The sequence below is a fragment of the Nycticebus coucang genome, chromosome 19 (assembly GCF_027406575.1).
Source record: "Nycticebus coucang isolate mNycCou1 chromosome 19, mNycCou1.pri, whole genome shotgun sequence".
NCBI lineage: Eukaryota > Metazoa > Chordata > Mammalia > Primates > Lorisidae > Nycticebus > Nycticebus coucang.
This window is the reverse complement of record NC_069798.1, coordinates 29,863,720-29,889,832: the sequence shown is the minus strand read 5'-3', so window position 1 is coordinate 29,889,832 and position 26,113 is coordinate 29,863,720. Positions and strand designations below refer to the sequence as shown.

At 48.5% G+C, this 26,113-nt stretch overlaps 1 protein-coding gene across 47 annotated transcripts in view; it reads left to right on the top strand.

Moving 5' to 3' along the window:
- The first annotated feature begins 5,258 nt into the window (after positions 1-5,258).
- CELF4 (CUGBP Elav-like family member 4) overlaps positions 5,259-26,113 on the top strand; it is a 307,990-nt gene continuing 287,135 nt past the window's right edge. For 46 of the 47 annotated variants that reach the window (XM_053571508.1, XM_053571513.1, XM_053571510.1 and 43 more), the window contains exon 1: positions 5,260-5,856. In XM_053571508.1, the coding sequence (XP_053427483.1) occupies positions 5,571-5,856 (286 nt within the window). In that variant the 5' untranslated portion in view covers positions 5,260-5,570. Of the gene's footprint in view, positions 5,857-26,113 lie in introns of all 47 variants that reach the window. The other variant, XM_053571509.1, reaches the window with a different exon arrangement.

The window sequence follows — 26,113 nt, the reverse complement described above, 5'->3', positions numbered from 1 at the left end:
CAGCATCTTCCTTCCTATTCTCTGCCTCTCTCTACAATAAGTTTGTTTTTCTGCCCAGACTGGCTGTGGGCTCAGGAAAGGACAGGAGGCCCTTCAATTGTCCATTCTGGGTAGCAGCAGGCTGCTGATATTAACAAGGAGGTGGTAGGCATTGTTTTTCTCTTTTCTCGCCCCAATTATTGTTCTTTATGTCATTAAACCTCCCCCAAAGTATTCCAGGACGAAGAATTCATGGGCTGGTAGAGAAGACCATATACTGCTGAGGCTACCTGAAAAAATCCATCTTTCCTACCCAAGCAATACCCACATAGGCACCTCCATCTGACTGTCATGCCAGAACTCAGAGCCCATTGCTCATGCCAGACCTTGCAGTGCAACCACTGCCTCAACCTGAAAGGCCTCCTCCCTCCTCTCTTCTGAGCTGAATCACCCTGTCCTTCAGGGCCATCAGGACTCTCTCCTCCAGAAGACCTTCCCTGAAAGCCACTGCCCACAGGAGCCCCACCTTCTCCTGGGTCCATGACCCACACAGCCTGCTCTTTCCACTCTGCCTCTCAGTTGTATCATCTCTTTGGTGGCCCCTTATCTCTGTGAGCAGTCTCTTTGCCCAAACAACATACTCCTTTGCTCTACAGCCAGCAGGGAGTCTCCCTACTGCAGGCTGCCCTCACTACCCTCTGTTGGCCTGGGCAAAGAAGTCATTCCATAGCAACAGTTCATTGGGGATCTGGCCTCTTAGGTCACAGCTCTGTTTTCAGAGTGGTCTCAACATAACCTTGGAGTACTCAGTGCTTCATTCTCCCCAGTACTAAATCCAAACCATCAATCGGCTCTCCACCAATCTGGCAGCCTCTGTTGCCTGCCTTCACAAGCGTCGCTCCTTCCACAAGGATACTACCCCCACTGCAGATCATCATCACACGACTTGGATTGTTTTCTATTTTCTCCTATGTGGAACTCCTCAGGCTTGGAAGACATTTAACCATCTGTTGCAGTTTGCTGTTCTGGGGCTTTTCACTTGCTATGACTTCGGTGTAACTAGACAGTGAGTTCTTTGCAGGCCTGTTCTTTCTCTGGAGATTGGAAAGCCTGGATGAACCCAAGAATGGCTGAATGCTTATGCCTGGAAGCCAAGCATTCCAGACGCAGGAGGCTGAACTGTCAAGGTGATCTAAATTGCCATTCCTCATCCCTGACCCTGAACTCCTTCTGGGAGAGTGTCTGCCTGTGACCCTGGAGTGTCCCATCCTTAGGGCTCATACAAAAAGATAGTGTTGACACCACACTTTCCCCCCAAAAGTCAGCTTAGCCATTGGTATCTATAAACTTAGTTGTAAGCACCAACTGTGTGCCCACCACTGTCCAGAGGGGCTGCACAGGAGAAGGAGGGACCAGATGGCTGGTTCCTGCCCTCTATGAGTTCACAATCTGGGTAGAGAGGATTCACAGGAAGGAGAGCCAGAGTAGGTCTGAGGGTGTGTGGCTGTGGCCAGGACTGCAGAATGTGGGCCACTGGGGGCCAGAAGGAAGACAGTGATGAGTGATGGGTGGCTCATTTGGAGGGAAACTGAGAACAGAGGGCTCCCCTCCTCCTTGCGGAAGTAGAGGAGAAGCAAAGGGAAGTGAGGAAGGATTAGGCATAGCAAAGTCTGACCAGCCTACCTGGCTCAAGACCCCCCCACAGGACATCCTGACACCCCCAAAGATGAATCAAGAACAAAATACAAACCTAACTGTGGAGAGAAAAGGGGGAAGCAACTGTCCCCAGCCCTCACGCTCATTTGCCAGCCTTCTTCCTCTCTCTTGGTGGATGGAATAATTGCAGCCATGAAGTGGCACTTGGAGAAAAAGTTTTAAATCTGCTTAAATGTCACCATGAGTAATACTTTGCCCCCATCTTTCCCTAATTACATTTCTCTTTGATGATCTAAGGCTAAAAAAAATTAACTCAAGTCTTCCTAGAATATCAAGGGCAAAGATACCAAAGAGCTAACCTAATCATGTTCCAAACTATTTTCTCAAGGGTCCTGCTCTTTTATTGCATTAGCTCAAGACACCCGTCTGTTATTTTATCCCCAAAATTCTGCTATGGAGAAGCAGGAGCCTAAGAGATTTAGCTCTTTGCCTTTAAGAGATCAATGCCTTGACAGAAGCTGCCTCTGCTGCTGTTTACACTGAGTAGCTCAGTTACAGCAGGACCTAGTGTCCTGGCTGCCTCTGCCCTAGCAAGCTGGAGGTGAGGGGCTTTTACTACACACCTGCCAGAGAGCTGAGAGGTGGGAGATGTGTTATCTGCCAAGGGGAAATAGCCCAAGTCTGTAATAAGCCATCATTAGGTGGGAGAGAGGGGCAGGTGAGGAACCTCTGCCTAAGAAAGAAAGTGCTCTCTCCACAGCTCGGGGTCCACATGGGAGAGATACAGTGAGAGGCCTCAGTTCTGGGAGCACAGAAGCAGTCCTGGAGGGAGCTGGCACTTCTCAGAAAGAAAGAGTTTTCAAAGGCTTCTAACATAGCCAGTGTACCCTTTCATTAACAAGCCCACTCCCCCACTCATCCCTGCCCAGGGACTGCTTTTATTTATGTATTGGCTATTATTATTAATAATAATATGAATAATTAAACACCTGTGAATAATTTACTTGGCCCTGGGGTTGGCTGAGGTGGTCTTAGGAGGAAGAGGAAGGTGGCCCTCAGCCGTTCTCCCGTGTACCATTCCCTTCTTTTGAGCAATTCCCTTCTTTTCCAGCTGCCCTCGGCTAGCTCCTTCCCCTTGCCATTGTCAAGGCCTTGCTTTCAGAGGGTTAGGGGGCAGAAGAGAAAGAAAGACTTCAGGAATTACTCTCCTTAACTCCTTGTGGTGGCAAAAAAATATATTTCACTCAGCTGTGAGATCCTGGGAGCTAAGCACTAGCACCGCAGGATGATGGTGGAGGAGATATTTTGGACAGTTATCAGCCTGGCAGGTACACACACACACACACATACAACACCACAACAAGTACGGTCTGTGCATGCCACATCCACACAAGCAAGCACAGCACCCACAATCCTGACAAGACAGAGGAGCCACAGGCACAAAGTGCTTACCAGGGACATATGCACTGTATTAGGGCACTTCACAGGCACGCCAAGCATACCACCACATGGCAGAGAGATCCTACATGTGAGTTTCTGTTCTATTCCATCAACTTGGTCAGTTCTTAGACCAACATACAGTACTAAATAAAGTAAGCCCAGGGAACCAAGTTAGGGATCAACTATACTTACACACGACTCCACCAAGCAAAGGCAGAAGAATCTAAACTGAAATGATGAAGTTCCATAGTTCTCAGAATTGTACTTGCCCTTTGGTCTGGGCCCGGGATCCTCAAGGAGAGGTGTCCTGAGCGGGCTCTGGCCTGGGGCTGCGAACCTCCGGGCCTCTGGCCTCCTCTGTCGCTGGAGAGCTCCGCGTTGTGGTTGTACCAAATGGGCTTGGCCTGGGTTTTTCAGGCAGCCGGGGTCTCGTTTCTCTTGAAATAAAATTTTAAACATATCGTCTACTAATGCAATGTAATCCGAGGGTAAGAAAAGAGGAACCTTGCACACCCGAAAGTGGCCAGCCGAGGGAGGAGAGACCGCAGAGGTTAGGCCAGCAGCTCCGCCCCGCCGCCCGAGCTCCCTGCCCTGCACCCTGCGGAGAGGGCGCGTTATTTTAATTTACCAGGCTTCTGAAGCGGAGACGAGGCTGTCCTGAAAAAAAAGAAAATGTGAGAGAGGGTGGAGTGCAGGTAAGTACTATGAAAAAGAAAATCGGTTACCCCAGCCAAGTTCACCACCAGTATTCTCCCCCAGAGGCGGGGCTGCTGGGACCGGCTCCCTCCTGCCACTCCCTCTCCTGAGGCGTTAGCAGAGGTTCCAGGTCGGGTTGGCCTGGTGGGGAGTCCGGCGGGGTCCCGGCGGGGCGGCCAAACCCTAGGCTCTTTCCCGCAGATGCGACTCCCCGCCTCGCACCTCTGGAACAGGAGGTGCAGCAAACGAAACCCGCGGGGGCAGCGCGCGTCCTGCGAGTCTGGGTCAGGAGGCAGCCCGGATAGCGGTTTGAGGGCTTTATTTATTTTATTATGATGGTTTTTTTTTTTTAATTATTCAATTTGAATCAGGAGCGCAGGCGAGAGCAAAATCAAGACAGCCTCCCGTGCTGGCTCACCGGCCACCGCGCCCAGCGCCTTCCTTCCTCACCGGCGGGAGAGCTAGCCCGGCTCCTACCTTCCTCCCGCCAGCCGCCGGCCTAACTAGCTGCCTCTCTCCCGCGGTAGGGAGGCAGTCGGGACGCGAACACCCACCTCCCGCCTTCAGGGGCGGGCTGGAGCGGGTCGGGCCCCAACCTCTACTCTCCGTCCCCCGTAACCCCCACCCCCAGGCGCGGCCAGAATGCTCCCCAGCCCCATCCTCCCAGGTGGCTGGGGTGGCAGTAGATGCCTGCCGGGCGGGAGGGAGATCTGGGGCTGCTCCGGCAGGTTGGGGATGCGAGATGGAAAAAAGACAGAGAAAGAGACACACACAGACAGGGAGAGAGTGCGCGCGAGAGAGCTCTTGTCTATAGATTTATCCACATAATATATATTTATGTAGCTTATTTTTTCTCTCGACACTGATCAATGCGCACTCGGATTCCTGGGCGGACTCCCTCCAAGCCGGCTCGCTTTTCTACTCTGAATAAATAAATAAATAAAGCCAGATGGGAGAGAAAAGCGCCCGTTCCGCCTTCGCCGCCGCCCCGCCCGTCATCCCTGCCTTTGCTTCGCCCGCCTGGCGCCCTAATAGAGCGCAGCTCGGCGAATAACGCCCCCCACACACACCCACACGAAAATAAAAATCAATGTTTTTAAAATACAAAAAGTTGCACCTGCTGCTATTACAAAAAGAAACCCAAAAATGCTAAGAGAGAAGGTCAGCAGCCCGGTTCCTAACAGCCACCCGCTCCCTGCGGCCGCCGGGCCCGGAATCTCAGCGCCTCCCGAAGAGCCATGCGCCTGGCACTATTTATAGCCGGGGGCAGTCTCGGACTGTACCACCGCCACTCTGTGGGGCCGCCAGCGGGGGAGGCGCCGTGGGGCCGGCGCCGCCCCACGCCGCCCTGCCCCCGGCCGCCGCTTGCTGTGCCTGGGGCCGCCCCCCATCGCGCCTACTCTTGGCCCCCCTCGCCCTCCTCAGAGCGCACACACTCGCCGCCCCCACCCCTGGTCTGGCTGGGAACTTGAACCCGCCCAGCCTGTTTAAACCGAAAGGACAGAGATTCTGTCTGTTCAATGTAAAAAAAAAAAAAAAAAAAAAAATCAGATCAGACTGAGAGAGAGAGAGAGAGAGGAGAGGGAGGGGGGAGAGCAGAGAGAGAGCGCGAGCGCGAGCGAGCGAGAGAAGAGGAGAAAGAGAGAGAGAGCAGAGCAAGAGGAGAGCGAGGTGTGGAGAAACCGAGGGGGAGAGAACCCGAGTGTGTGTATGCGTGTGCGTGTGTGAGCGCGAGCGAGCGAGGGAGAGGAGCGAGAGAGTGCGAGCGAGAAAGAATAAAAGGAAAGAAGATTTTCTCTATGTATATAAAGATGGCCACGTTAGCAAACGGACAGGCTGACAACGCGAGCCTCAGTACCAATGGGCTCGGCAGCAGCCCGGGTAGCGCCGGGCACATGAACGGATTAAGCCACAGCCCGGGGAACCCGTCGACCATTCCCATGAAGGACCACGATGCCATCAAGCTGTTCATTGGGCAGATCCCCCGCAACCTGGATGAGAAGGATCTCAAGCCCCTCTTTGAGGAGTTCGGCAAAATCTACGAGCTTACGGTTCTGAAGGACAGGTTCACAGGCATGCACAAAGGTGAGTGCACCTTTCCCTCCCAACTTTGCCGGGGAGAAGGAGCAGGCGGGCCGAACCACTGGCCGGCGACTGACGAGCGGCAGACGGAGCGAGAGGGAGCCTCGGGCGGGCGCCGTGGAGGGAGGCGCTCGGGCAGCGGAGACCAGAGCTGGGGTGCGTGGGGAGCTGTTCTCTGGGGCAAGGCTGGGTTTGGGGCGAAGTGCTGATAGGAGCGGTGCTGTGGGAGAGCGGCGGGCTCGGAAGATGAAGAAAAGGAGAGAGAAGATCGAGGGGGAGATTGGGCTTGATTTTTTGGGTACGGTGACTTGAAAGATTGGGATGGGAACGGCTGCTCGGGTCGAGCCCAGGACGCGGAGTGGACTAGCTGGCGCTTGGCCGGCCGGAGACCGCGGGTGCTGTCCATCGCCGTGGTGCTGAAAATCTAAAGGAGGTGGTCTCCTCATCCTCTGCTCCGGACTAGAGTAGCAGGAGCGCAAGCCGTCTAAAAAGGAGAGAGGTGACAAATTTAAAAAGATATTTTTATTTCAATTTAACAGTAAACTCTCCCTGTCGAGCTGTGAGCCTCAATAATCTGATTGTGGTGTGAGTGGTTCGTGGGGGGTGGGGGGGATGTGTGGTAAAACCTAAGGCAAAAATTAGCAAGAAACCAGCATCCCCTGGGTGGAGTGAGGGGCTGGGAAGCTTGAATAGTCCCCTTCTCAGTAAAGCAGGGCTTTTGGAAAAATATGTGTGTGCAAGATATGCATTTTGAAAGGTGTACCCTAATTTATCCCAAACTCACCATGCGGAGAGCTTTATAGTACATTATTTCTCCCTTGAAGGAATCATTGCTACTGAGTTCTTGGGGGAGGGGGAGACAGAATAATCAAAGAATTAAAACCCAGCAACTTTTTAGGAAAGTGGTCATGGGAATTGTCTTCATGGGAACTGCCTGTTTTCTCCTTGTTTTATTATCTTTAAAGCAGAGCTCCAAACGTGTTCAGTTGTAGAATGTGTGTGGGTGGCTGGTGGGTGACGAAATTAGCCCAGTGCTCCGCTCCCTAACAGTAATGTATAGGATGTGCAGCGGGGATTAATTGGTGCTGGAGCTATGTGGGCAAGTTAAATGCTTTCTGAGAGAGATTGATCGCCAGGCTGGGAAGGAGCACAGGTCTAAGGAAGTTGTAGGGGATGTGCATGGACGTTCCGTTTTTAATAAACAGTAGTGTGGAGAGCCACCGAAGATGCTGGTGGTTTTAAAGATGAAAACACACACACGTACACCCACCCCCACCTAGAGAGCAGCCTCATCGTTGGCCACAAATGGGCTATGAACGGAGCTGATTCTCCAGCACATTAGGTGCAGAGCGCGAAGCTGTCTGGCTCTCTGAGCAGCAGCGGTTTTCACTATCACAACCACCCTCCTTCTCCGGCCCTCCCTTCATTCGAATACTAAACAGAGCTCCAAACTCTTCATAGTTGGAGTCCCAGAGAGCAGTTTTTATTGGCTTTAGCATCTTCCAGCTTGCCTGCTGAGGAGTAAATCTTAAAGTTAATGGCATATTGAGTACCACAAAAACACAGCAGAATGGAAATATACCAGGTTTGTTGGGGTGGGGTGAGGGTAGGGGACATAATGGAGAGAAAGTCCGATCTTTATTCATTATGGAGAAGATGCCAGTCTATTCAGAGGAGAAATAGGAAAGGTGGAATGGGAAGGTAGTCTTTAAAATAATATTAGAAGAAATAAAAGAAAACACTTTCTTTTTCCCCCCTCCCTCAAGTCAACCATACCTTTGTAGTTATTCCCTTTCCAATCAAGCTCCCTAGAAGCTAATCAAGGTTTGTATCAAACCTTTGTCATTGTAATGTGTCCTCATTTTTAAAAAATAGTAATAATAAAAATTGTAAAAGCATAGTCATGGAAGTCTTTTGCCCATCTTAAAGATCAGTTCTTGTGGTGATTTAAGATTTAAAAGTTAAAAAAATCAGAATCCACTAAAGGCAAAAGACAGTTGTAAGGAGCTGAGCCGCACATTATATCTGGGTTGAAGCACTTTATTTTTTTCTTTATTTCAAATGAAGATAAACTTTAACAGTACTCCTTCATTTCTTTTCAATAATCCTTTGCTGATATCATCACTTTTGTTTCTGATGTAATTTTTACTCTTGTATTATAGCAAAGAATTAGAATTGTCACTATTTGTTACCAGGGAGGTAAAAAAGGTTAATACACACACACGCACACACATATATGTAAACGTACGTACATATACATATATGTTTTCTGATTTTATATATATGTATCTCAAGTCAGAATTCCCAGAGCAAGCAAAACTTCATTTTCTAAATAATTCTTCCCCAAAACTGTCTCAGTCGGTGGCAGGCAGGCCCGCTGGCTCTGCTATGCTTGGTTCCTCATTGTCGCAGCTCACCCTTCAGAGCTTGAGCAAATAATTTTTTCTATGAAACTTCCTGTTTCTCCATCCTTTTGGTTTTTATAGTTGAGGTTGGGCCACAATGTCCCTAATCATGCCTGGAAGCTCTCAGAGAGCTGAATAAGTGAGACAGTTTCCTAGGTCTTGTTTATTCAGTCCTAGAAGAGTTTGAACTCCTCCTTCAGTGATGCAGTCTAATTTATTAGCTAATCCTGATGAAAATAAACCTCCAGCCACCTTAAAAAAAATTATTCGCTTGCCATTTGTGATTAATTACTGTTAAGTCAAAAAGTATGGTGAGGCTTGAAGAATGAGGATTGCATTTGGCTTCTAGATTTTCTCCATCCCTAAATTGACAACATGAGGCTGGGGATAGAATCATGCCTTTGTTAAACCTGGTTTCTGGGCATATTTGTGGCTCTTGCTCTCCCTTCTTGAATATCTAACTTCTAATGAATCATACTGGGATAAAACTGAGAGACATAACAATGATACTGGCCTCCAGTGAGGAGATATATATATAGAGAGAGAGAAATGAAAAAAAGAAAGGAAGGAAGAAAATGAAAGAAAGAAAAGGAAAGGAAAAGAAGTAACATCTAAATGAAATATATGAGATTTCAGATGGATATTCATTTGTTGTCCACCTGTCATTTCAGGTATCTAAAGAAGGAAGGTGTTCTAAGAGTTAACGGAATACCTGCCATGCGTAGAGTATACCTTAAAAGGCAATTACTCTAGTCAAATTGGGAGTCTGTGGAGAAGGGAATCGGTGGGCATTGTGGATCAAATCCAGCCATATCAGAGAAAGGTTATGGACTGGGATAATTACTATAAAGGTTTTTTACCCCCTAGAGACTAGAAAGCAATTGGAAGGAGGGAGATCTGGGTGCTAAGAAGAAAGAAAAAGGAAGGGGTGGGAAAGCCCAGAATTAAAATTCAAAGAAACAATACCCAAGGAAGAAAACCCAGTTTAATGCAAACTCTCCTGGCCAACTCAGAGTCTTCTTTTCTTCCCCATTCGAAGCACTTTGGGAAAGATTGTTTTTCCAGGCTTCAAAGAGAAAGGCATTGTACTATTGATTAAAGAGAAGAGAGACAAATTCCCAGGGTAGCAGCAGAAGTGAGCTGATGACCAATTTTGCCCCTTCTTATAGAATTTTTCTACCTTGGAGAAGGGAACAAGTCACCCACTAGTCTCATTCTTCCCTTCTCTCATTTTTAATTTTTCTTTCTTCTTTTCATTTCTTGGAGGACAAACAGAGGCAGTGACTAAAGATACATACCCCGACACACACACCCATGCCTGCTAACACACACATACACAGTTAGTGGATCACACATGAACAAGCCAGCAATCTATTCATAACTTTGGTCCTGTCTAGCAGGATAGGAGGCAGAAAAGACTGAGTTACTGGGAGACATAAAGACTAGTGCTCTCTGGATAGCCATATTATAATGCATTATCTTTGAAGTCATTTAGGTCCAATTTAAGTGGTATTTAGTATAATATTTATGAATTAATGTAATCTAAACACAAGGCTGTCCCCAAAGGTTTAAACAGCCTTTACTATTGATGCGTGCTTGTTCCCAGTGCCTGTGATGCATTTTAATCTAAATAGCCAAGTCCACATCATAATCACTCTTGTTATCCAGTCAGAACAGATCTGTGCCTGGGTAGCCACACTCCTTCGAGATTTTCTCCACTGCATGGAGGAAAATCTACTATACTCACAGCCTGGGGGGCTCCCAATCCAAGAGCCCTAGCTGCAGGGACTTTAGACCCTTGTACTTTCATGCTACATCCTGAAGAAGGGTGGGGACTGAATAATGGAACCTTTTGTAGATTTAGCCCTGGAGAGTGTCCCTTTTAAAATACATTCACCACCAGATGCACAATGTCCCATTTCAATGGAACCTTCTGTGAATTTAGCTCGGGAGAGTGTATCATTTTAAAATATACTCACCACCAGATGTACAGTATTTCATTTCAACTATACCTGAGTAGGAAATGCCTGAAGCCCCTTGCTTTGGGTGCATCTGGGAGAAAGAGGAAAGGCAAGGTTATGATTATGTTTTCGTAATTGTGGCCATCTTCATAAAATTATGTATTGTATTTACATTTAAGTTATAACAATCTCAGAACATCGAGTTTCCACCTCTTGACTTCAGCTGAAGGGTTCGTTGTTTTTCTTTTTCTCTCCCTGTGTAGTAGATAGGTGAATTAAAAATGGTGAAGCTCTATCTGATTTCCATTTTCAAATGAGTCTAAGAGACAGTGGAGCTAAAGTATTAGCATGGGCATCAGCTCAATTAAGATGAACTTTTTTTTAATTACTTTGAAAAATAAAAATTCAGCCTGTCCAGGGGGAAGAATAGCCGGTACACACTGATAGTTTTTAAATGAAAGATTTGCCTTATCAGAGATAGAGAAAATGTAATAGCCATAAAAAGAAAACAAGAAAAATATTTACTAAAAAAACAAGTTTCACCAAGAAAATGAGCAATAGCAATTATTACAAAATTAAAGCATGTTAAATCAACAGCACCATAAAAATCTTCAAATTCTAGATGTCAATAAGTGTCCTATTTAAGAGCAAAGAAAAAATTATTGGGAAAGATTGGCTTATTTAAGAAACTGGTGGTTATTTGCTGCTTATGCATAATTTAATTTATGTCTTAAACAGACTTCCTCAGAGTCAAAACACATAGATAAATTAGCACGCACATGTGCATGTATATGCACCCATGTGCAAGCATGACTAAGCACATCCCACACACATGGAAACCAGGGCTGGCCTAGATTTCACCGCAATTCAACAGGGAGATGTTAACACTCCCCCCGCCCAGCCTTAATGGGAATTCTAGATTGGGTTGAAAGAACCCTCTTGGCATACTTTCACTCCCTCCATCACCTGCTCCAATCGGCTGGATATCTGTGGCTTCTCATACACAAAACAAAATAAAACAACAAGAAAAGCTTTTCTTGAATGAAGTCATAACTTTAAAAACAACCCAAAGGAAAACAATTACAAAAATACATGCCATAAGTATCCCTCCCCCTCCCTCCACGCACACATAGGTGATATTGCAAAGTTCTCAGAATTCTTTCAAAGGGCTGGTTTCCAGAAGCATTCTTGCTGCCCAGTGATCTCACCTCACTCCAGGAACTTGACCATAGCCATCACTGTCACTATTATTAGCATCATCATCCTCATTATTGCAGCATATATATACCAGGATGAGTGAGGGGCTTCTAAGAGAGGACTGCAAAGATATTCAAGACACCAGCTCCTTGCTTGAGAAAAGAACTGATCTCAACCTTGCTGCAGTCCAGAGTTCACACTTTCCATGTCATCTGAAGATGGTCAGTTATTAAACTGACTTAGGAAGGATCTCAACTGAAGATTTGGGGTGAACAGGCTTTAAAGGAAAGGGAGATACAACAGAGAATGAGGCCCAATACTGCAGGTATTAAAAAAGGAAAACAAAGTTGTAGGGTCAAAATGCCAACTGGAAGTTGAGCACACTGGTTAACAGTGGCTAAAACCTCAGCAGCTCCTAAACGTGGAAGGGAAATCCCATGTGACATGCCCAGAAAGGATGTGAAAATTTATGTTTCTGTGGATACTAGGTGCGGGGGAGGGAAGATGCTTCAGCTTCTGTGGATGTTGGAATGAGCATGTGTGTAAGTGTGTGTGAAAGTGTGTGCATGCACACACACACAGGGGAAAGATGACAAATGAAAGTGGCGTGGAAATGGTGTTATGGGCAGTTTCATCTTGCAAGTCTATATGTAGGATAAGGGAGGAAGGTAGTGGAGAAAAAGAGAGAGTCCAAAAAGAACTATGCTGTCTTCACTATTATATACATGATTCACCTCGAAACTCATGGCTTGATTTGTCAATGATTCGAGTCCCGGTATGGAGGTGTACTCTTTTTTTATATGCTTTATATCCCCACCTGGAGCTCAGGTTTGGGAGAGGGTTCCACCATCATATCTCCCCCCAAGAGTCACCCTTCCAAAACTAACCTCTTCCTGTTCACCCACTGACTCATTTTAGAAATGACCTTCCATCTGGGCTTTGAGTGGACAGCCACAGAGCCCAGATCTCTGCAGATAAATTTCTCAACCCCCTGCATTCTCGACCTACCCCACTAGCTGCTCCCCTACTTGCTTCTTGTAGTGTTTTCTCTCTCTGTCTCTCTATCTCTCTTTCTCTCTCTCTCTCTCTATCTCCCTCTCTCACACAAACACACACACATAGGAGTTGACCAGTTGGGTCAAGCCAGCCCTCCAAATAGCATGCTGCATTTTCCCTAAATGCAAACAGAATGTGGCAGGGATCGACTGCCCTCCTTTTACACTCTCTATAAGAAGAGAAGAACATCTACCCCTTTACCTCTGCCTTTTCTGCAGGCCTTTAAATACACAGCCTCTTCAAGAGTCACAGAAAGTAACCAATCCTGCCAAACAGCCTAGGGCAGCAGAATGGAGCCTTCCAACTTGGTTGTACCACTTTTATCATACATCATCCCTCATTTCCCTCTATTTCTTTTTCTCCTTGCCATTTATGATACTCCCCCCAAAAAAACCTTCAAAGTGGGGCCTGAAGAAACATATATATGTTCCACTTGGCAACACAGAGGACGAAAAAGATGCCAGAGCAGAAAGACAGTCATATGGGGTAGAAAAGGCAGCTGAGGAATTTCCAGAATTAATGCACTTGCCCTAAGAGCTTCCTCCATCTCTACCCATCAAGTTCTCAGAGGCCTCCAGGTGGGTGTAAAGCCAGGAGCACAGCCCTGCCCATAAGAACCAACAAGGAAGCCAGATAGGAAGCCCAAGGGAAATTACCCTGATTTCTGAGTCCCTCAAAAGTAGAAGGAGATGATTTTAGGACCTTCCATTCACAGGGTTTCTCCCCTCCCACTTGCTCCACATTTAGTTTCTCTTATCCTTCCTTGTATCTCCCCTCCAGCATGAACTGATTGAGGCTCTCAGAGCAATTCCTAGCAGCTCAGCTCAAGAACAAATCCTATGTGGCCAGTTGCAAGATGTAAATAAATGGGTGCCCTCAATCAACAGACACAATCCTGGTTCCATGAGGACAGAACAACCAAAAATATTGATGGTACTGGGGAAAAAAATTCATAATGAGCTGGCCTTCAAAGAGCATTTAATTGACAGAGACTTCCGAGGGCCAGCTCTGGACAGCACATAAACTGACCACGCTGTTACTTTATTGCAATAAACTCTGCTTTAATTAATTATCACCTTTGTTAAGATCAGCTACAGATCAAAGGTTTCTAGATACTCAACAGATTTTACGAACAAAGCCCCTGATGCATTAGGCTATCCCACAGCTTGCCAGAGAGGCAAGCTAGCTTCCCATTTTCTTCCCACTTAGCTGTTGACTTCCTCCTTTTTGTTAAAGACAAACAGCTCTCTCTGCACAGCTGCACTGTCCTAGGACTAGGATTGTGAGAGGTGTTGTCCACCGAGGACAGGGAGCTACTGTTCAGCAGCTGTTCCTCCAATTACACAACTGAGACTCACTCCACCTTTGAATATGTCTGACTGAAATGGGGATTGTCGGTAGAAGGAAAAAGAGCTCATGGAAACACAAAAATGGTGTGTTTTTGTGTGTGTGTTTTTATGCATGTGCACAAGCAACTGTGTGCATATCCACATAAATATTATGGGATCAATACATTTCACATCAGCCGCCCACACCTCTTAACTTCTCCCTCCCGTCTCTTGAGCACCTGTGCTACTGTCGTATTTCATGCTGAGAAATGTTCACAGCTGAGGCGTGCATAGATGATGCTGTATTGAACCAAGTCATTGTTTGAATTCAGTTGTGGAGACTTAGTGCCCATTGAAGGATGGTCCTCCCCTAGCGTAGGTAGTACCTAAAGAATCCACTTCTTAAAATATGACAGGAACCTCACTCTCTACAGTCCACAAAACCTACAGACAGGTGACTTACTTGAAAGCAACCCTTGGAGTCGTTCTAGGCAGATTTGAATGCCATACGTGGCTGTTTGTTCATTATTCTAATTTAATGATGCAGTCACACCTAATTAATCCATGTCTGGTTTATTCATACACTACATCTGAGGATCCAAAGATCTCTCTAGCTTGCCGGCTTCCCTTTACAGGGACGAGTGAGAGGGCATCCCTGACAAGTGAGTGTGTCTGGGACCGAACAGGATGGGATCACTGTAGATGAAATTGATAGAGGCACTGTCCCTGACAACACTGTCAGTGTAGGTAAACATGACAACAGCCACAGAGACACACAGCAGTGAGCTCTGTGAGCACACAAAGCACACCTTCTATCAGGGAACTACACAAAGCCAGTCCCTTCTAATAGATATTGACCACACCACACCATGTAATAAACCAGGCCTCGGGGGATGTCCAGCATCCCTATGATTGGGAGTTTTGGTTCAGAGGGTTTAGAGGCTGAGCTGAGTCAACCTCCCCTCTCTGGTCTTAAGAAAGTAGAGCTGGGTGACTTGCTGCCACTGCACAGATAAAGAAACTGAGGCCGGGATTAGCACATCCCCAAAGTCAAGCCTGCAGCGTGACCTTTCATGCACCTACTGGTGGCTGCTTCTGGCCAGAGTGTTCTCAGTGAGAGCTGTCTCTTTCCTGGCAGGTAAATTGAAAGAATAAGGCATCAACCTAATAATATCCTTATAAAGCCAAGCCTCCTTGCACAAGTCCTAGAAGACAAGAGGCATCCAAAGATCAAACACTATATCACAGTGTATTTGTAGGAACTCTCTGATTCTGCTACCTACCTATAATGCTCTAATTGACTATTTGATCAGCTCTAAAAGGGAGGGTATTCAAGACAGACTTATACAATACACACACTCACACACACATGCACATGAACATGCTCATATACACACACACGCACTCGCCACACAAGCACCTGCACAGGCACACATTCTTTTGCAGACTACATGCCATCATACCCACCCCAGCTCATCCAACAAGGGTAGATTTTCACTGGTGGTGCTTGAAGGTGAGTGAAAAGCATACACCTCAGATCATACATGCCCTTCCAGTAATAGGCTTATCAATACCTCTTAAAGAAATGTGACAGCTAACCCACTGTGATTCAGTTGTGTGGACAAAGGTCAGCATACAGATATCCATTATTAATAATATCAATATCTTGGTTGACCAATACAACCAGAAACTGTATCATGTCGCTCTTGATGGGTGAGGCTGGGAGGACTCCTCGGCAATAGCAGGAAATTATGCCCATGTAAAATTAATCATATTGACTGGTTCTAAGAATATGCAGAGAGGCGAAGATGGAGGGAGTGCTTGCCATGGTGGGAGTGGGGGACCTGGTTCCCAGAGGCTCCATGGTTTTGAACTCCTGGAAGCAGACCAGGGGAATAGAGATGTCCCTGGGTGACCCATGGGAACACTCTCCCTCCTCTAGTCTTTGCTTTTCAGTGAGTGCAGTGGAGGAGAGGTGTTCTCTGAACAGGAAAAGAAAGAAATAGGATCCCCTAACCATTATCCATCCAGCATATCCATATCTTTCTGTCAAATCAATACTTGGCTTGGCGTGGTCTCACCGGATGAGGCACAAAGAGCAGCTCTGCCTGCTGGGTGAATAGGTCTACCTCTGAGGGCATGGTGTGAGACTGAAGCAGCCTCCCTGTTTACGGTGAGACCCTGGCTCTGGGACACACCAGTGTGCACTCTGCAGCTCAAGAGTCTCAGGAGGAAAAGTTTCCATGAGATTAATCAATGCCATCAAAAACTTGGGGTCAGCAGAGACAGGAAGTCAGGGTGCTGCCCCGTCAGCATTGCTGGTGCGGCAGGAATATTCTGGACTCCAGAAAACTGTTTCTCAGGAAGGCTCCAGTCACAAAGAATGAGACCTTCCATCTCCTGCCTGGAGACCCTGACTCAGGAAGCCCCTGACCCTTCTTGGAACCCTGAGTAACACATGGAGGGGTGTTCTGAGGAAAAAACAAAAAGAAGAGAATCCCAGTGCCTGGGGGCTCCCTAGGAAGGGAAGAGGGCAAGCTGGGTAGAATCTCCAGTGACAGCTAAAGGCCTAAGAGGCTTTTTGATCATTCCTTCCCTCTGTTTCCAGAGTTGTCAAGGTATCGAAAGGAGCCTGCCTTTGAATCCAGGCCCCTCAGTAGGGTAAGAGGGGGATAATGAGTAAGGAAGGAGCTCTGAAGTGAGGGCAGGTAGGATGCCTTTGATTGTGAAGGACAGCAAGGAAATGGTGGTGTGGCAGGGTTGGGAGATGGGACTGCTTGGGGCATACTCCTGTTCCCATAAAAAACCTAACAGGCTCCAGTAAACAGGCCATATCCAATCCTCCCTCTCCATCCACCCAGGGCCAACCAGGGTCAAGTTGGTCTCCTGGTCTCCACACAGTCAGCATCCCTCTGAGGTGCTCACACCCAGCCCTGGCAGGTCACTGCCATTGCCTTGCTGGTAAGCACAGCCCAGACTTAGTTAGACTTCAAAGAATTCCCACATCTCCCGACTGGCTCCCACCTCTGTCCAGCCTGGGCGTGGCCACAGAAAGCGTATAGGGAGGGCAGGTGCTGGTGCCAAAAGTTCAGTCCTAGGGCCAAAATGCTCTGTCCGTTCCTGGGCCGCCACAAGGCCTGGACCTACATAGCCCTAGGGAGAACACCAGAGAGCCCAGAAGCTAGACCACTCCCTTATGCCCTTCCCATACATTGGGGAGGGCTCCTCTTTCCTCCAGCTGTCGCCTGCCCTCTGACGGCGAGACGAAAAACTTCTTGTGCTCTTGTTGCGGGGGGTGGGGTGGGGGGGGCCCTTTGCCGAAGCCAGACCCCTCCCGCACCTGCTCCTTCCCTCGGGAGGGCCCCGCAGGGAGGCAGGGCAGCTCCTTGCGGGCTGGTGACTCAGGAGACTAGGTCATTTCCCTCACTTGACCAGTCAGATCTGAGCCTGGCGCACCAACAAAGGAATTCACAAAGCAAGAGAGGAGCATTAAGACATCCGGAAAATATTGTAGTTTCTGTGTACATGTGTGTTTATTTCAAAAATTAATAATACAGCCTATGTTTTCATATGGCTTTTATTAATTCCCTATGTTGGAAGCTTATCAGTAATGAACCCCAGAATTTTTTCCATACTTAGGGACAGACTTAAATCCAACTCCAAATTGCTATGTCCCTCAACTTCTGCAAAGGAATCTCCAGTGTCTCCACAGGACTCATACACGCACACACTTGTACACTGCATCTGGTGACACTGATACTCTGGAACTGAGGACACACAAGATTAGTGACATATCGGCACACTGGTCACCCAGTCCAGCTGAGGCCCCAGTACAGCAGTTTATGTCCCTATCATCATCGTAGTAAGAGACACACAGAGCAGGGCAGCCACCACTGGCTTATTTTCAATCTTGATTTTGTTTTCCAATTTTTAGAAATCTTTTTATTGAAAAAAAAAGACTATCTTTTGTACTGTCATCTTGACTACTATAATAAACAAATGATTAGATTTATTTTAGAGTGAATTCTGGGGCAATTCTGTTGGGCAAATTTGGAAACCCCTTGGAATAAGGAGTAAAGGATAAGGCCTGGGACCAGGCAACAGAATTGTGACCCCAGGGAGAAGAGGGGCACAGCAAGTTAAGGATGGTGTCACTGTGCAGGAAAAGCAGGGTGTTTGGCTGCAATGAATGCCAGCTGGGCAGAACATGTCACGATGGGCAGCTCAGACCTTAGATCCAGAGGTCACACTTCTGAAGGGCCAGCCAGTCACACACTGGCTGCAGGGGCCATCCCTCCTCTAGGAGGCCCCCTGCTGAGGCAGTTTGGAAGCCAAGCAGGCCCTGCCCAACTGGAGCCAGCAGGGAGCCTAACTCTTGTGTCCTTCAGGTTCAAGACCCCTGTCTGCTCCTTGTGCCAACACCAAGGCCTTGGTTTGTTTCTCCCTTAGTTTCTCAAGTTTCTCCACAAAATATTAACTCAGAACATTCCGCCTTTGCCTTGGCTGAGCCAGTGATTAAGAGGGCTGGTCCTCAACAGAGGCCGTTCAGCCAGGAGGAGAGCATCCTACAGACCAGCAGAGGCAGGAGGAGGGGCCTGCTAGGGCAAGAATGGGAGGGCAGTCCCAGCTACATTGCCCCCTGGAATGTCCCCAACCCTCTACTCACTTGCCCCCAAGGTACAGAATCATGTTATAAATAGTGAGGGAGATATGTCATGTTTCCCCCACACTTGGAAGCCCCTGGATCTCTAATAGGGGAGACACAGGCTTCTCTCAAGGAGGTGAGCTTTATGTCCAACTCAGGTGCCCCAAATATTAGCGTCTGTCCTCTGAAAGTGGGCAATCCACCTTTACTGCTACAAAATAACTCTGAATGTGACAGAAGGAAGCAATCCCACAGCATACAACTTACCAATGCAAATGTCCTTTGTGAGTAATTGGGTGGGGGTTCTCTAGGGGCTTGGTGCCAGGTTCCCAAATCGACAGGGACAGAGTAAACCCAGGCTGGCAGAGGAAACAGACAGAGCAGGGAGGCTGGAGTACTGACAGGTTTTGTTTTGTTTCATTATGTTTTGTTTTTGTCCCACTGCAATGAAGTCTCACTCGCAGGTTGATGGACAAAGGAATTTTTAATTTTGAATAAATAGGGACCAAGTTTATTGCCTGGCTGAGGGGGAATCAGTCAGGGGTGGTTGCAGAGACTTCCAAGGAAGTCAGTGGCACACAGTGACCCTGCCAGGGATGTCTTCACCTGCTTCGAAGCTGCAATGTCCTTCAGCTGTCCCAACTGCAGACCACTTATGCTCAGAAATTACTCATGGAATAGTTAAAACCATGGCCATATTTCCTGTCATGGAGGGATAGTCATCCAGATAGTCCCCACAGACTCATTCAGCTGACCATCCTGAGCCATACACTGTGGGCTTCTGGGAGGCTGGAATCTTCCTGCACCCTCCACCCTTCCTCTGCTCCCTCCCTCAGCACAGAAGTGGCTGGACAGCAGCCAGACAGTGGGGACAAAACCAGGGGACAGCGTTTTCTGGGTGTCACTGGTCTTAGTAGGTCCTAGGAAGAACTGTGTCAGGGGTAGGGACTCCCAGTGTGGACAGTGCACTTGGACACAGGTGTCCAGGGCTCCTGGGCAGCCTATGTATTGCAGGAGAGCTATAAGGGTACCTCTCCCACGTTCAGAAGAGAAATCCAGCCCCAAGGAGCAGTAATGGATGAGGTATCCTTTGGGGCTGGTTCTTTTGGAAGAGAGATTCCCCTCTTATAGGTCTCCATAGTCCTTGATCCCTGGCGTCTTCATGACCCCAAAGATCACTCAGGGGAGAACAGACCTGAGCTTTGTCACAGAGCTGGAGTAACTGAAAAACACAGCTCCCTGTAGGGATGCAGGAGTCATTAATGGTGGTCTTCCAGCACCCTCCCACCTCCCAGCCATCCAGCCTGCTCTATACTCTCATCCCAAGTTCTAAACCTAAAGTCCCATACCACCAAACCAGGACCTAGGGCTCTCAGGCAACCGTCCCCAACCAAAAGTGACTTTCTTTTCCTGTCATTTCAAAGTCCTGCCCCTTGCTAATCTGACAAATGCAACTGGTCAGATGTGTCCCTGCCATCTAATGGACATTAATGTGTTACCATCTCTGTTGCCACATCTGCCTTTTAGCCAGGACCTTTTAGAACCCAGGCTTCAACCTGAAGAAACACACCTAAACAGGGGAATTTCCAGCACAGGGCAGAGATAGAGAGCTTCAGCCAGGGAGGCCTCTGGCTACTGAGAGGCAGCACAGGCCTGCCTGACCCAGAGCTCCATGGCCCAAGTAGACTTCACCTCCCAAGCTGCAGCACCAGAGGGACCCAGGAAGCTGAGAAGCCAGTCACTTTGCCAGTCTCCTAGCAGGACAAGTGGCTCGTGGAGGCTGTCATGCCAAAGGTTTAATCAAATATTAAACATGGTCCATAAACTTAAACCAACATCATGTCTGGAGTACCATAGCCCTCTCAGAGAGCAGCCCAGCTCAGGGGAAGATTCCAGCTGAACTTCGCGTGGGTGCTGGGGCAGAGACGTCTTGGTTCCTGCCCTTTGGGGATAGAGGAAAGGGGAGACAGACAGAGACCATGTTAGGAATGACTTGTGGCTTTCCTCCTCCACTCTATTATTGTTTCCTCTGATTTTTATCTAATCTCTCCCTGATTGTCCTGGTGAAACTTAATAGACAAAGTGAATTTTTATTATATCATCAATATAATCTCCAGCTAATCACCAGACATAAGGGCCACCGCAAGCCCTATAGCTCTTCATAAATAGTGGGAACAATCACATCCCAGCCCAACTCTCGCTTTTGTATCAGCCCCGCAGTATCCTGCCCAAATTTCTGTTCATCTGACCAAGACCAAAGGCAAGTCCCAGGAGGTGGCAACCAGGAAGGTGGGAGAGGAGGGGTAGGCCAGAGCCTCTCCTGGAGGCTGCAGAGGTTTGCATATCCAGTGCTCTGCTATCCACCCAAGCCTGCTTGCAACCTGCTAGGCTCCTGCCGGCCCCTGGGAACACAAGTGGCAGAGAAAGTAGCCCTGATCAGCTGTTTACACTGGGTTAGGAAAAGCAAGAAGTTCATCAAGAAATAGGAAACCTATGATTTTCTTTTCTCTGAAATCAGATCCTGATCTGGAACTGAGTTCTCTGTGTTTTCTCCACAACGTGGATAAGCAGACCATTTAATAGTTGAGGCTTTCTAGGGGTAACAAGGCAGCCTACATGCATGGACTTGAGCTGCATGTGCTGACCAGGAGGTGCTGCAGAAGGTGGTGCAATGTCACCCTGTTCTGCGTGAACAAGCAGTACCAGCAGGCTGTAAGGAGTGAGGTTTAGCGGGCATCTCTGGGGACTGTGGCACAGCGTGGCATGTCTTCTGGACACGTGCCATATGGATTCATGTTGTATCCTTAAGTTTTGCATTGATGCTATGTCCTGTGAGTCTGCTGTGTGTTGGTGTTGTGTGGGTCAGTGTGTGTCTGCCGGGTGTGGGAGGGCTGTATTTTCTGCCTTGCCTTAAAAAAAGACAGGAGGATGTGGAGAGGGCGCTCTCTCCATTCCTCCAAGGCTGCAAAGCTTCCTCGTCTTGGGAGTTGCTACTGGGCAGAGCTCCACCCTTCCTCTCCCAGATGAGGGTTCAGGGGTACCAGGACCACCTCGTGCCAGGACCACCTCTGCCCCTAGCTAGAGTGAAGCTCTGGGTCTGACCAGAATTCTGAGATCTGGGACCTCTCACTGCAACCACAGTGTGTGAGAACTCTGCTTGTGTGTGCACGTTCACACATGAGTGTGGGCAGCATGTGTGTACACCTGTATGCACGCCATGTCCCAAGTGAGTATGCTCCAATCTCAGCCTGTAAGACCTGGGCCAGGAAACATGTGGACCTGTGTGCTCATACATGCTGAGTGCGTGCAGGGATGTGTGGGCTGTGATGGGCTCCGGTGGACCAATTTTTAGTGACAGATTGTGTGTACGTCTATGACTACAGTTTCTACCAAGTGCCTGTAAAAAACAGAAAAGATGAGTCCAAGTCCCGGGGTGGGCATGCCTGCCGTTCTCTGCAAATGTGTGTGTGTGTGTGGGTGTCTTTCTGAGGGGCCTCTGGCCAGGTGTGGGGGAGGAGTGTGTGGAGAAGAATGCTCCACACACATGTGGCTGTGGGCAGCCTAATTGGGTGGGACACTAAGTCAGACAGTGTCCTCCAGGGACCTCGCTGCTTTCTTGGACACGGCTGGGCCATCTGTGGCATTTTCTCACATTCGGCCCACAGATTCCCTGGGACACCAGCAGAAGAGGGGTCAACTCCCCAGAAGGCTGCTCTGAGGGCTCTTCTTGGAGACAGCCACAGTTCAGGGCTGCATGTGTGCGAGAGAGAGAGACAGACAGACAGACAGAGACTGAGATAGACACACAGAGAGGGCTGGGAGAATGCAGCTCTGGGAAGAGAGGCCCCGCCCCACCGCCTCCATCTGGGCTGCAGCAGATGGTGCTGAGACCCAACCAGCCAGGCCAGAGGCAGCACTTGGAAGCTGAGTGTCCTGAGGGAAGGGCAGTGTGGAGGAGGGCCCCGGGGGGGCCTGGGCGATGCTCTCTGGTGGAATGCACCTCTGCCCTCCTGCGCCTGTCCCTCTGCTCAGACACGCAGAGCTCCCAAGCCTAACCCCATGTCTAGCTACAGGTGTCCTTTCCCTCCACCTCATCTCTAGATCCCTCAGAGGCTGAGTGCAATAACTTGAGGCACAGGCACAAAAGGCAGGCCCTCCCCAGGCCTGGCCCCAGCCACCTCTGGCTCCCATATGAGCTCATTTTGCTCCTAGGCAGCAGGAGCAAGGACAGTCCTACCTGAGGACACCACCCTGTCCTGAAACCCACAAGTCTTTCTGTGCTTCGCCCAATGCCCCCAGCAAGCTGCTCTGAGACACACAGTACCTCAGGAGTCCCTCAGTGCCTTGTCGTCCTGTGGCTGAGGCCAGACCCTGACCTTCCCCAGCCTTTGCCAGGACACCTGTGTCAGAGTCTCCTGGGACTCTGTGGAAAAAGCGAGATCCTGGCCTCGGCCATGGACCTTTAAATTCCCCAAAGGAGGGGCCAGAAAATCTGCAGTTGAATATCAGCCTCAGGGTCTCCATGCATATCAAGAAGCTTGGTCCCCTTGTCTTGACAGAATGCCTCCGCTTCCTCCTACCTCAAAGTTGGACATCCTCCCAGGTATCTCTAAGTTCTGTGCCTTGCCTCACAGCCACTGAGGCTCAGCCTTCTTCTCCAGGGGAATGACCTCCCACATTGTAAGGACCATCTGCTTGCACAGTAAAACTTGTTCTTAGGCTGTTGTCATAACAGCCTTAACAGATGAGTCTTTCCCACCTGTAGGAAGTGGGTCCTGACCTCACATTCTCTCATCCTTACATTCTCGCCCTTGTGCAAGAGGAACACACACACGTGCTCCCAGCAAGCCACGATGATGGGACACTACGTGCAAGTTTTTGAACACAAGGATGGAGTTCATATGTCCGCTGCTAGACACCTCACATGGCTCCTGAGGCCTCCCCCACCACCTCCCCAGTCAGGAGAGGTGGATGGATAATGAACTCCTCTGGAGGGAGCATGAGGGCCATGAGACAGGCAGTGCTGAGGTCACCCCATCTGCTCTACTGATGAGCCATGTGAATTGGGAAAGTCACTTTGCCTCCTGCATCAGCCTCAGTTTCCCCATCTGGCAAATGGGGATGCAGAAACAGGCTGAGTCTCCATGAACATGACATGCAGTGATCTGGGGGTAGACCATTTGGCACAGGACCTGGAACAGGGTGTGCCTGCGATAATTGTAGCTGTAGAGAAAATGAAAAGGAAAAAGAAGTCAAAGGAGTTCGTGACCCAGGCAGCCCTGGCCTTGCTGCCCTTTCCTTCACCCCTGCCCTCCCTTCCTGTAGCTGTGCTCAGGCTGTACCCTCCTGGGGCCTCGCTCCCCTTCTGCTTCCCTCAGACCAAAGCCTGCTCCTCAGCACAGGTGGGCTGAGCCTCCTCCAGGAAGCCTCCACCTGCTGCAGCCTTGTCACTCTCTCGGAGTCCCCAACCCAGGGCCTCAGGCCCACTGAGCTGCTCCAGCTGCTAGCACATGTCTGGCCAGCCTCTCCTCAGATTGCAAGGTCCCCAAAGCAAGGCATGGCAAAGGCACTCTGCCCCCAACAGACCTCCCTATGCCATGGGCCTCAACTGAGCACATTTTGGGCAGAGACTTTGTGGCAGTTTCCTTCACTTATCCGGAGGAACAGAAGGTACCATGACTCTGATCCCCAGAAAGGCCAGGTTTCTTTTTAATATTAAAGTTAATATAAAGGTTTTCCATTGTCAACATTACTTGTCACAGAAAAAGAAAGCAAGAAGGGAAGGTAGCAAGAAGAGAACAACACCCATCCCCCAACTGCCTAAAGATAACAACTGTGAGTGCCTTAGTGATTGTCTGTAGGTCCTGCAGGTGGCTACAGATAGAGCCTCTTGCGACATTGGCCAGGTGCTTGCTCGCTTACTCGGAGTGCACCCAAAGCAGGGCTGTATATTGCATGAGAAATAAAAGGCAGAGCCACAGACCCTGCCTGAGGAGGCTCACAGACTTGTGGGGATGGAACACTCAGGAAACTCATGCCAGAACATAATTAAATGCAACCTGTCCCCACCCACCAGCAGCTGACTTGGGTGCCTTGTGTCCCTCATATGCTCCCCTTGGGACTGCAGAGATGGCTGGGAACCTCACACCAGTCTTGGACGAGAGAGGCCGGGTATGGCCAGAGGTGGAGGAAGAGGGCAGAAGCCCTGGTCTCTAGCAGGCCCTTTGACAAAGGGCATCTGTACATTTCTTCATCTGAGAAGGAAGGTGAATGGATCGCCTTGAAGAAGCCTTCCTATAATGTGATGTTCAGCGTAGTACAAACCTTAGGGATCCTGGGAGACTGGGGGTGGGGATGAGCACAGGAAGATTTGAGGAGTAACTGGGAGACCACAATCAGAGGTGATTCAGAGTTAAAGTGGAGGTTTGCAAGAGGCTCTACCCAAGACCAAGGGAGGCAGTCATGCTGCCATGGAAAGAGTACTGGATCTAGAGCCTGAAGACCTTGGCTTTAATACTTGAGAACTGGTGATGACCACAGGCAAGGCACCTTGTTGCTTTATCTGAGAGCTCCTTCTAACCTGTAAGTCAAGAATAACAATACTGACCTCCTAAGTTATTGTGGCAATTATGTGAGACTATGTAGAAACATATAGAATCATCTTGTGTAATGTATAATCATCTTGTATATTATAATCATAATCATAATAAGAGAACAATTGTTAACATGTTTTTATCATCTGCCATGTCCCCGGCATGATGCCAAGCACTCCAATGTGCTATCTCATTTAAGACTCCCAGCTTTTCTAGGGGAAGGTTTCAGTTTCTGCTTTACACACAAGGAAACAAAGGCACAGAGTTTAAGTGCCCTAACTACACAGTGTACAGAGTGAGTAAGTGGCAAGCGTAGGATGCCAAACTGTGTTCCTAAGAGCCGTGTGCTTAGTTAAGAGTGCTCGTACCTATTGCAGTGAAGTAGCAGTATCCACGAGCAAGCAAGTCTTCCCAGCTGGGCCTCAACCTTCCTATGTGCAGACACTGGCAGCACACTTGTGAAGTGCAGTGGGTACACAGTGAGCACTCAATAACGAGTGTTTATTTATTTCTTCTGTTTACAGCTCAATTCCCAAAGTGAATTGTTTGTTTTACTAAGGAGCATTTACCTTTATTACAGTCATTGGTAAATAAAATTATATTTGCATTTCCACAAATATGTATGAGTTTAATTAGTCTTGCAATTCATACACAAGAGCCAGTCCAGGAAACACATTCATGAGCTCACACTTCTACCCTAGGCAAAAAGCCTTCCCCGACAAACACCATCCAGATTAAATAATTCATTCATTCACAAATAGTTATTGATCACCCACTCCATGCCAGGCACGGGTCGGCTAGAGACACAACAATGGTCAGGGCAGATAAACTCCTGGCTGTTCTGAAGCTTACACTCTTATGAGGAGAGTTAGATGATAACTGAATAATAAAAATTAAAAACCTGATCATTAGTACAGCACCTAGAATTACAATGTGCAGATGAAGTGTAGAGTGACAGTGGCTGCTATTATCATGTAAACAGGGAGAGTCCCCTAAGGAGCTGACAGAGGAGCCAAACAACAAGCAGATGTGGAGGGAGAAAGTGCTCAGGCAAAGGGGGTGGCAGATGCAAAGG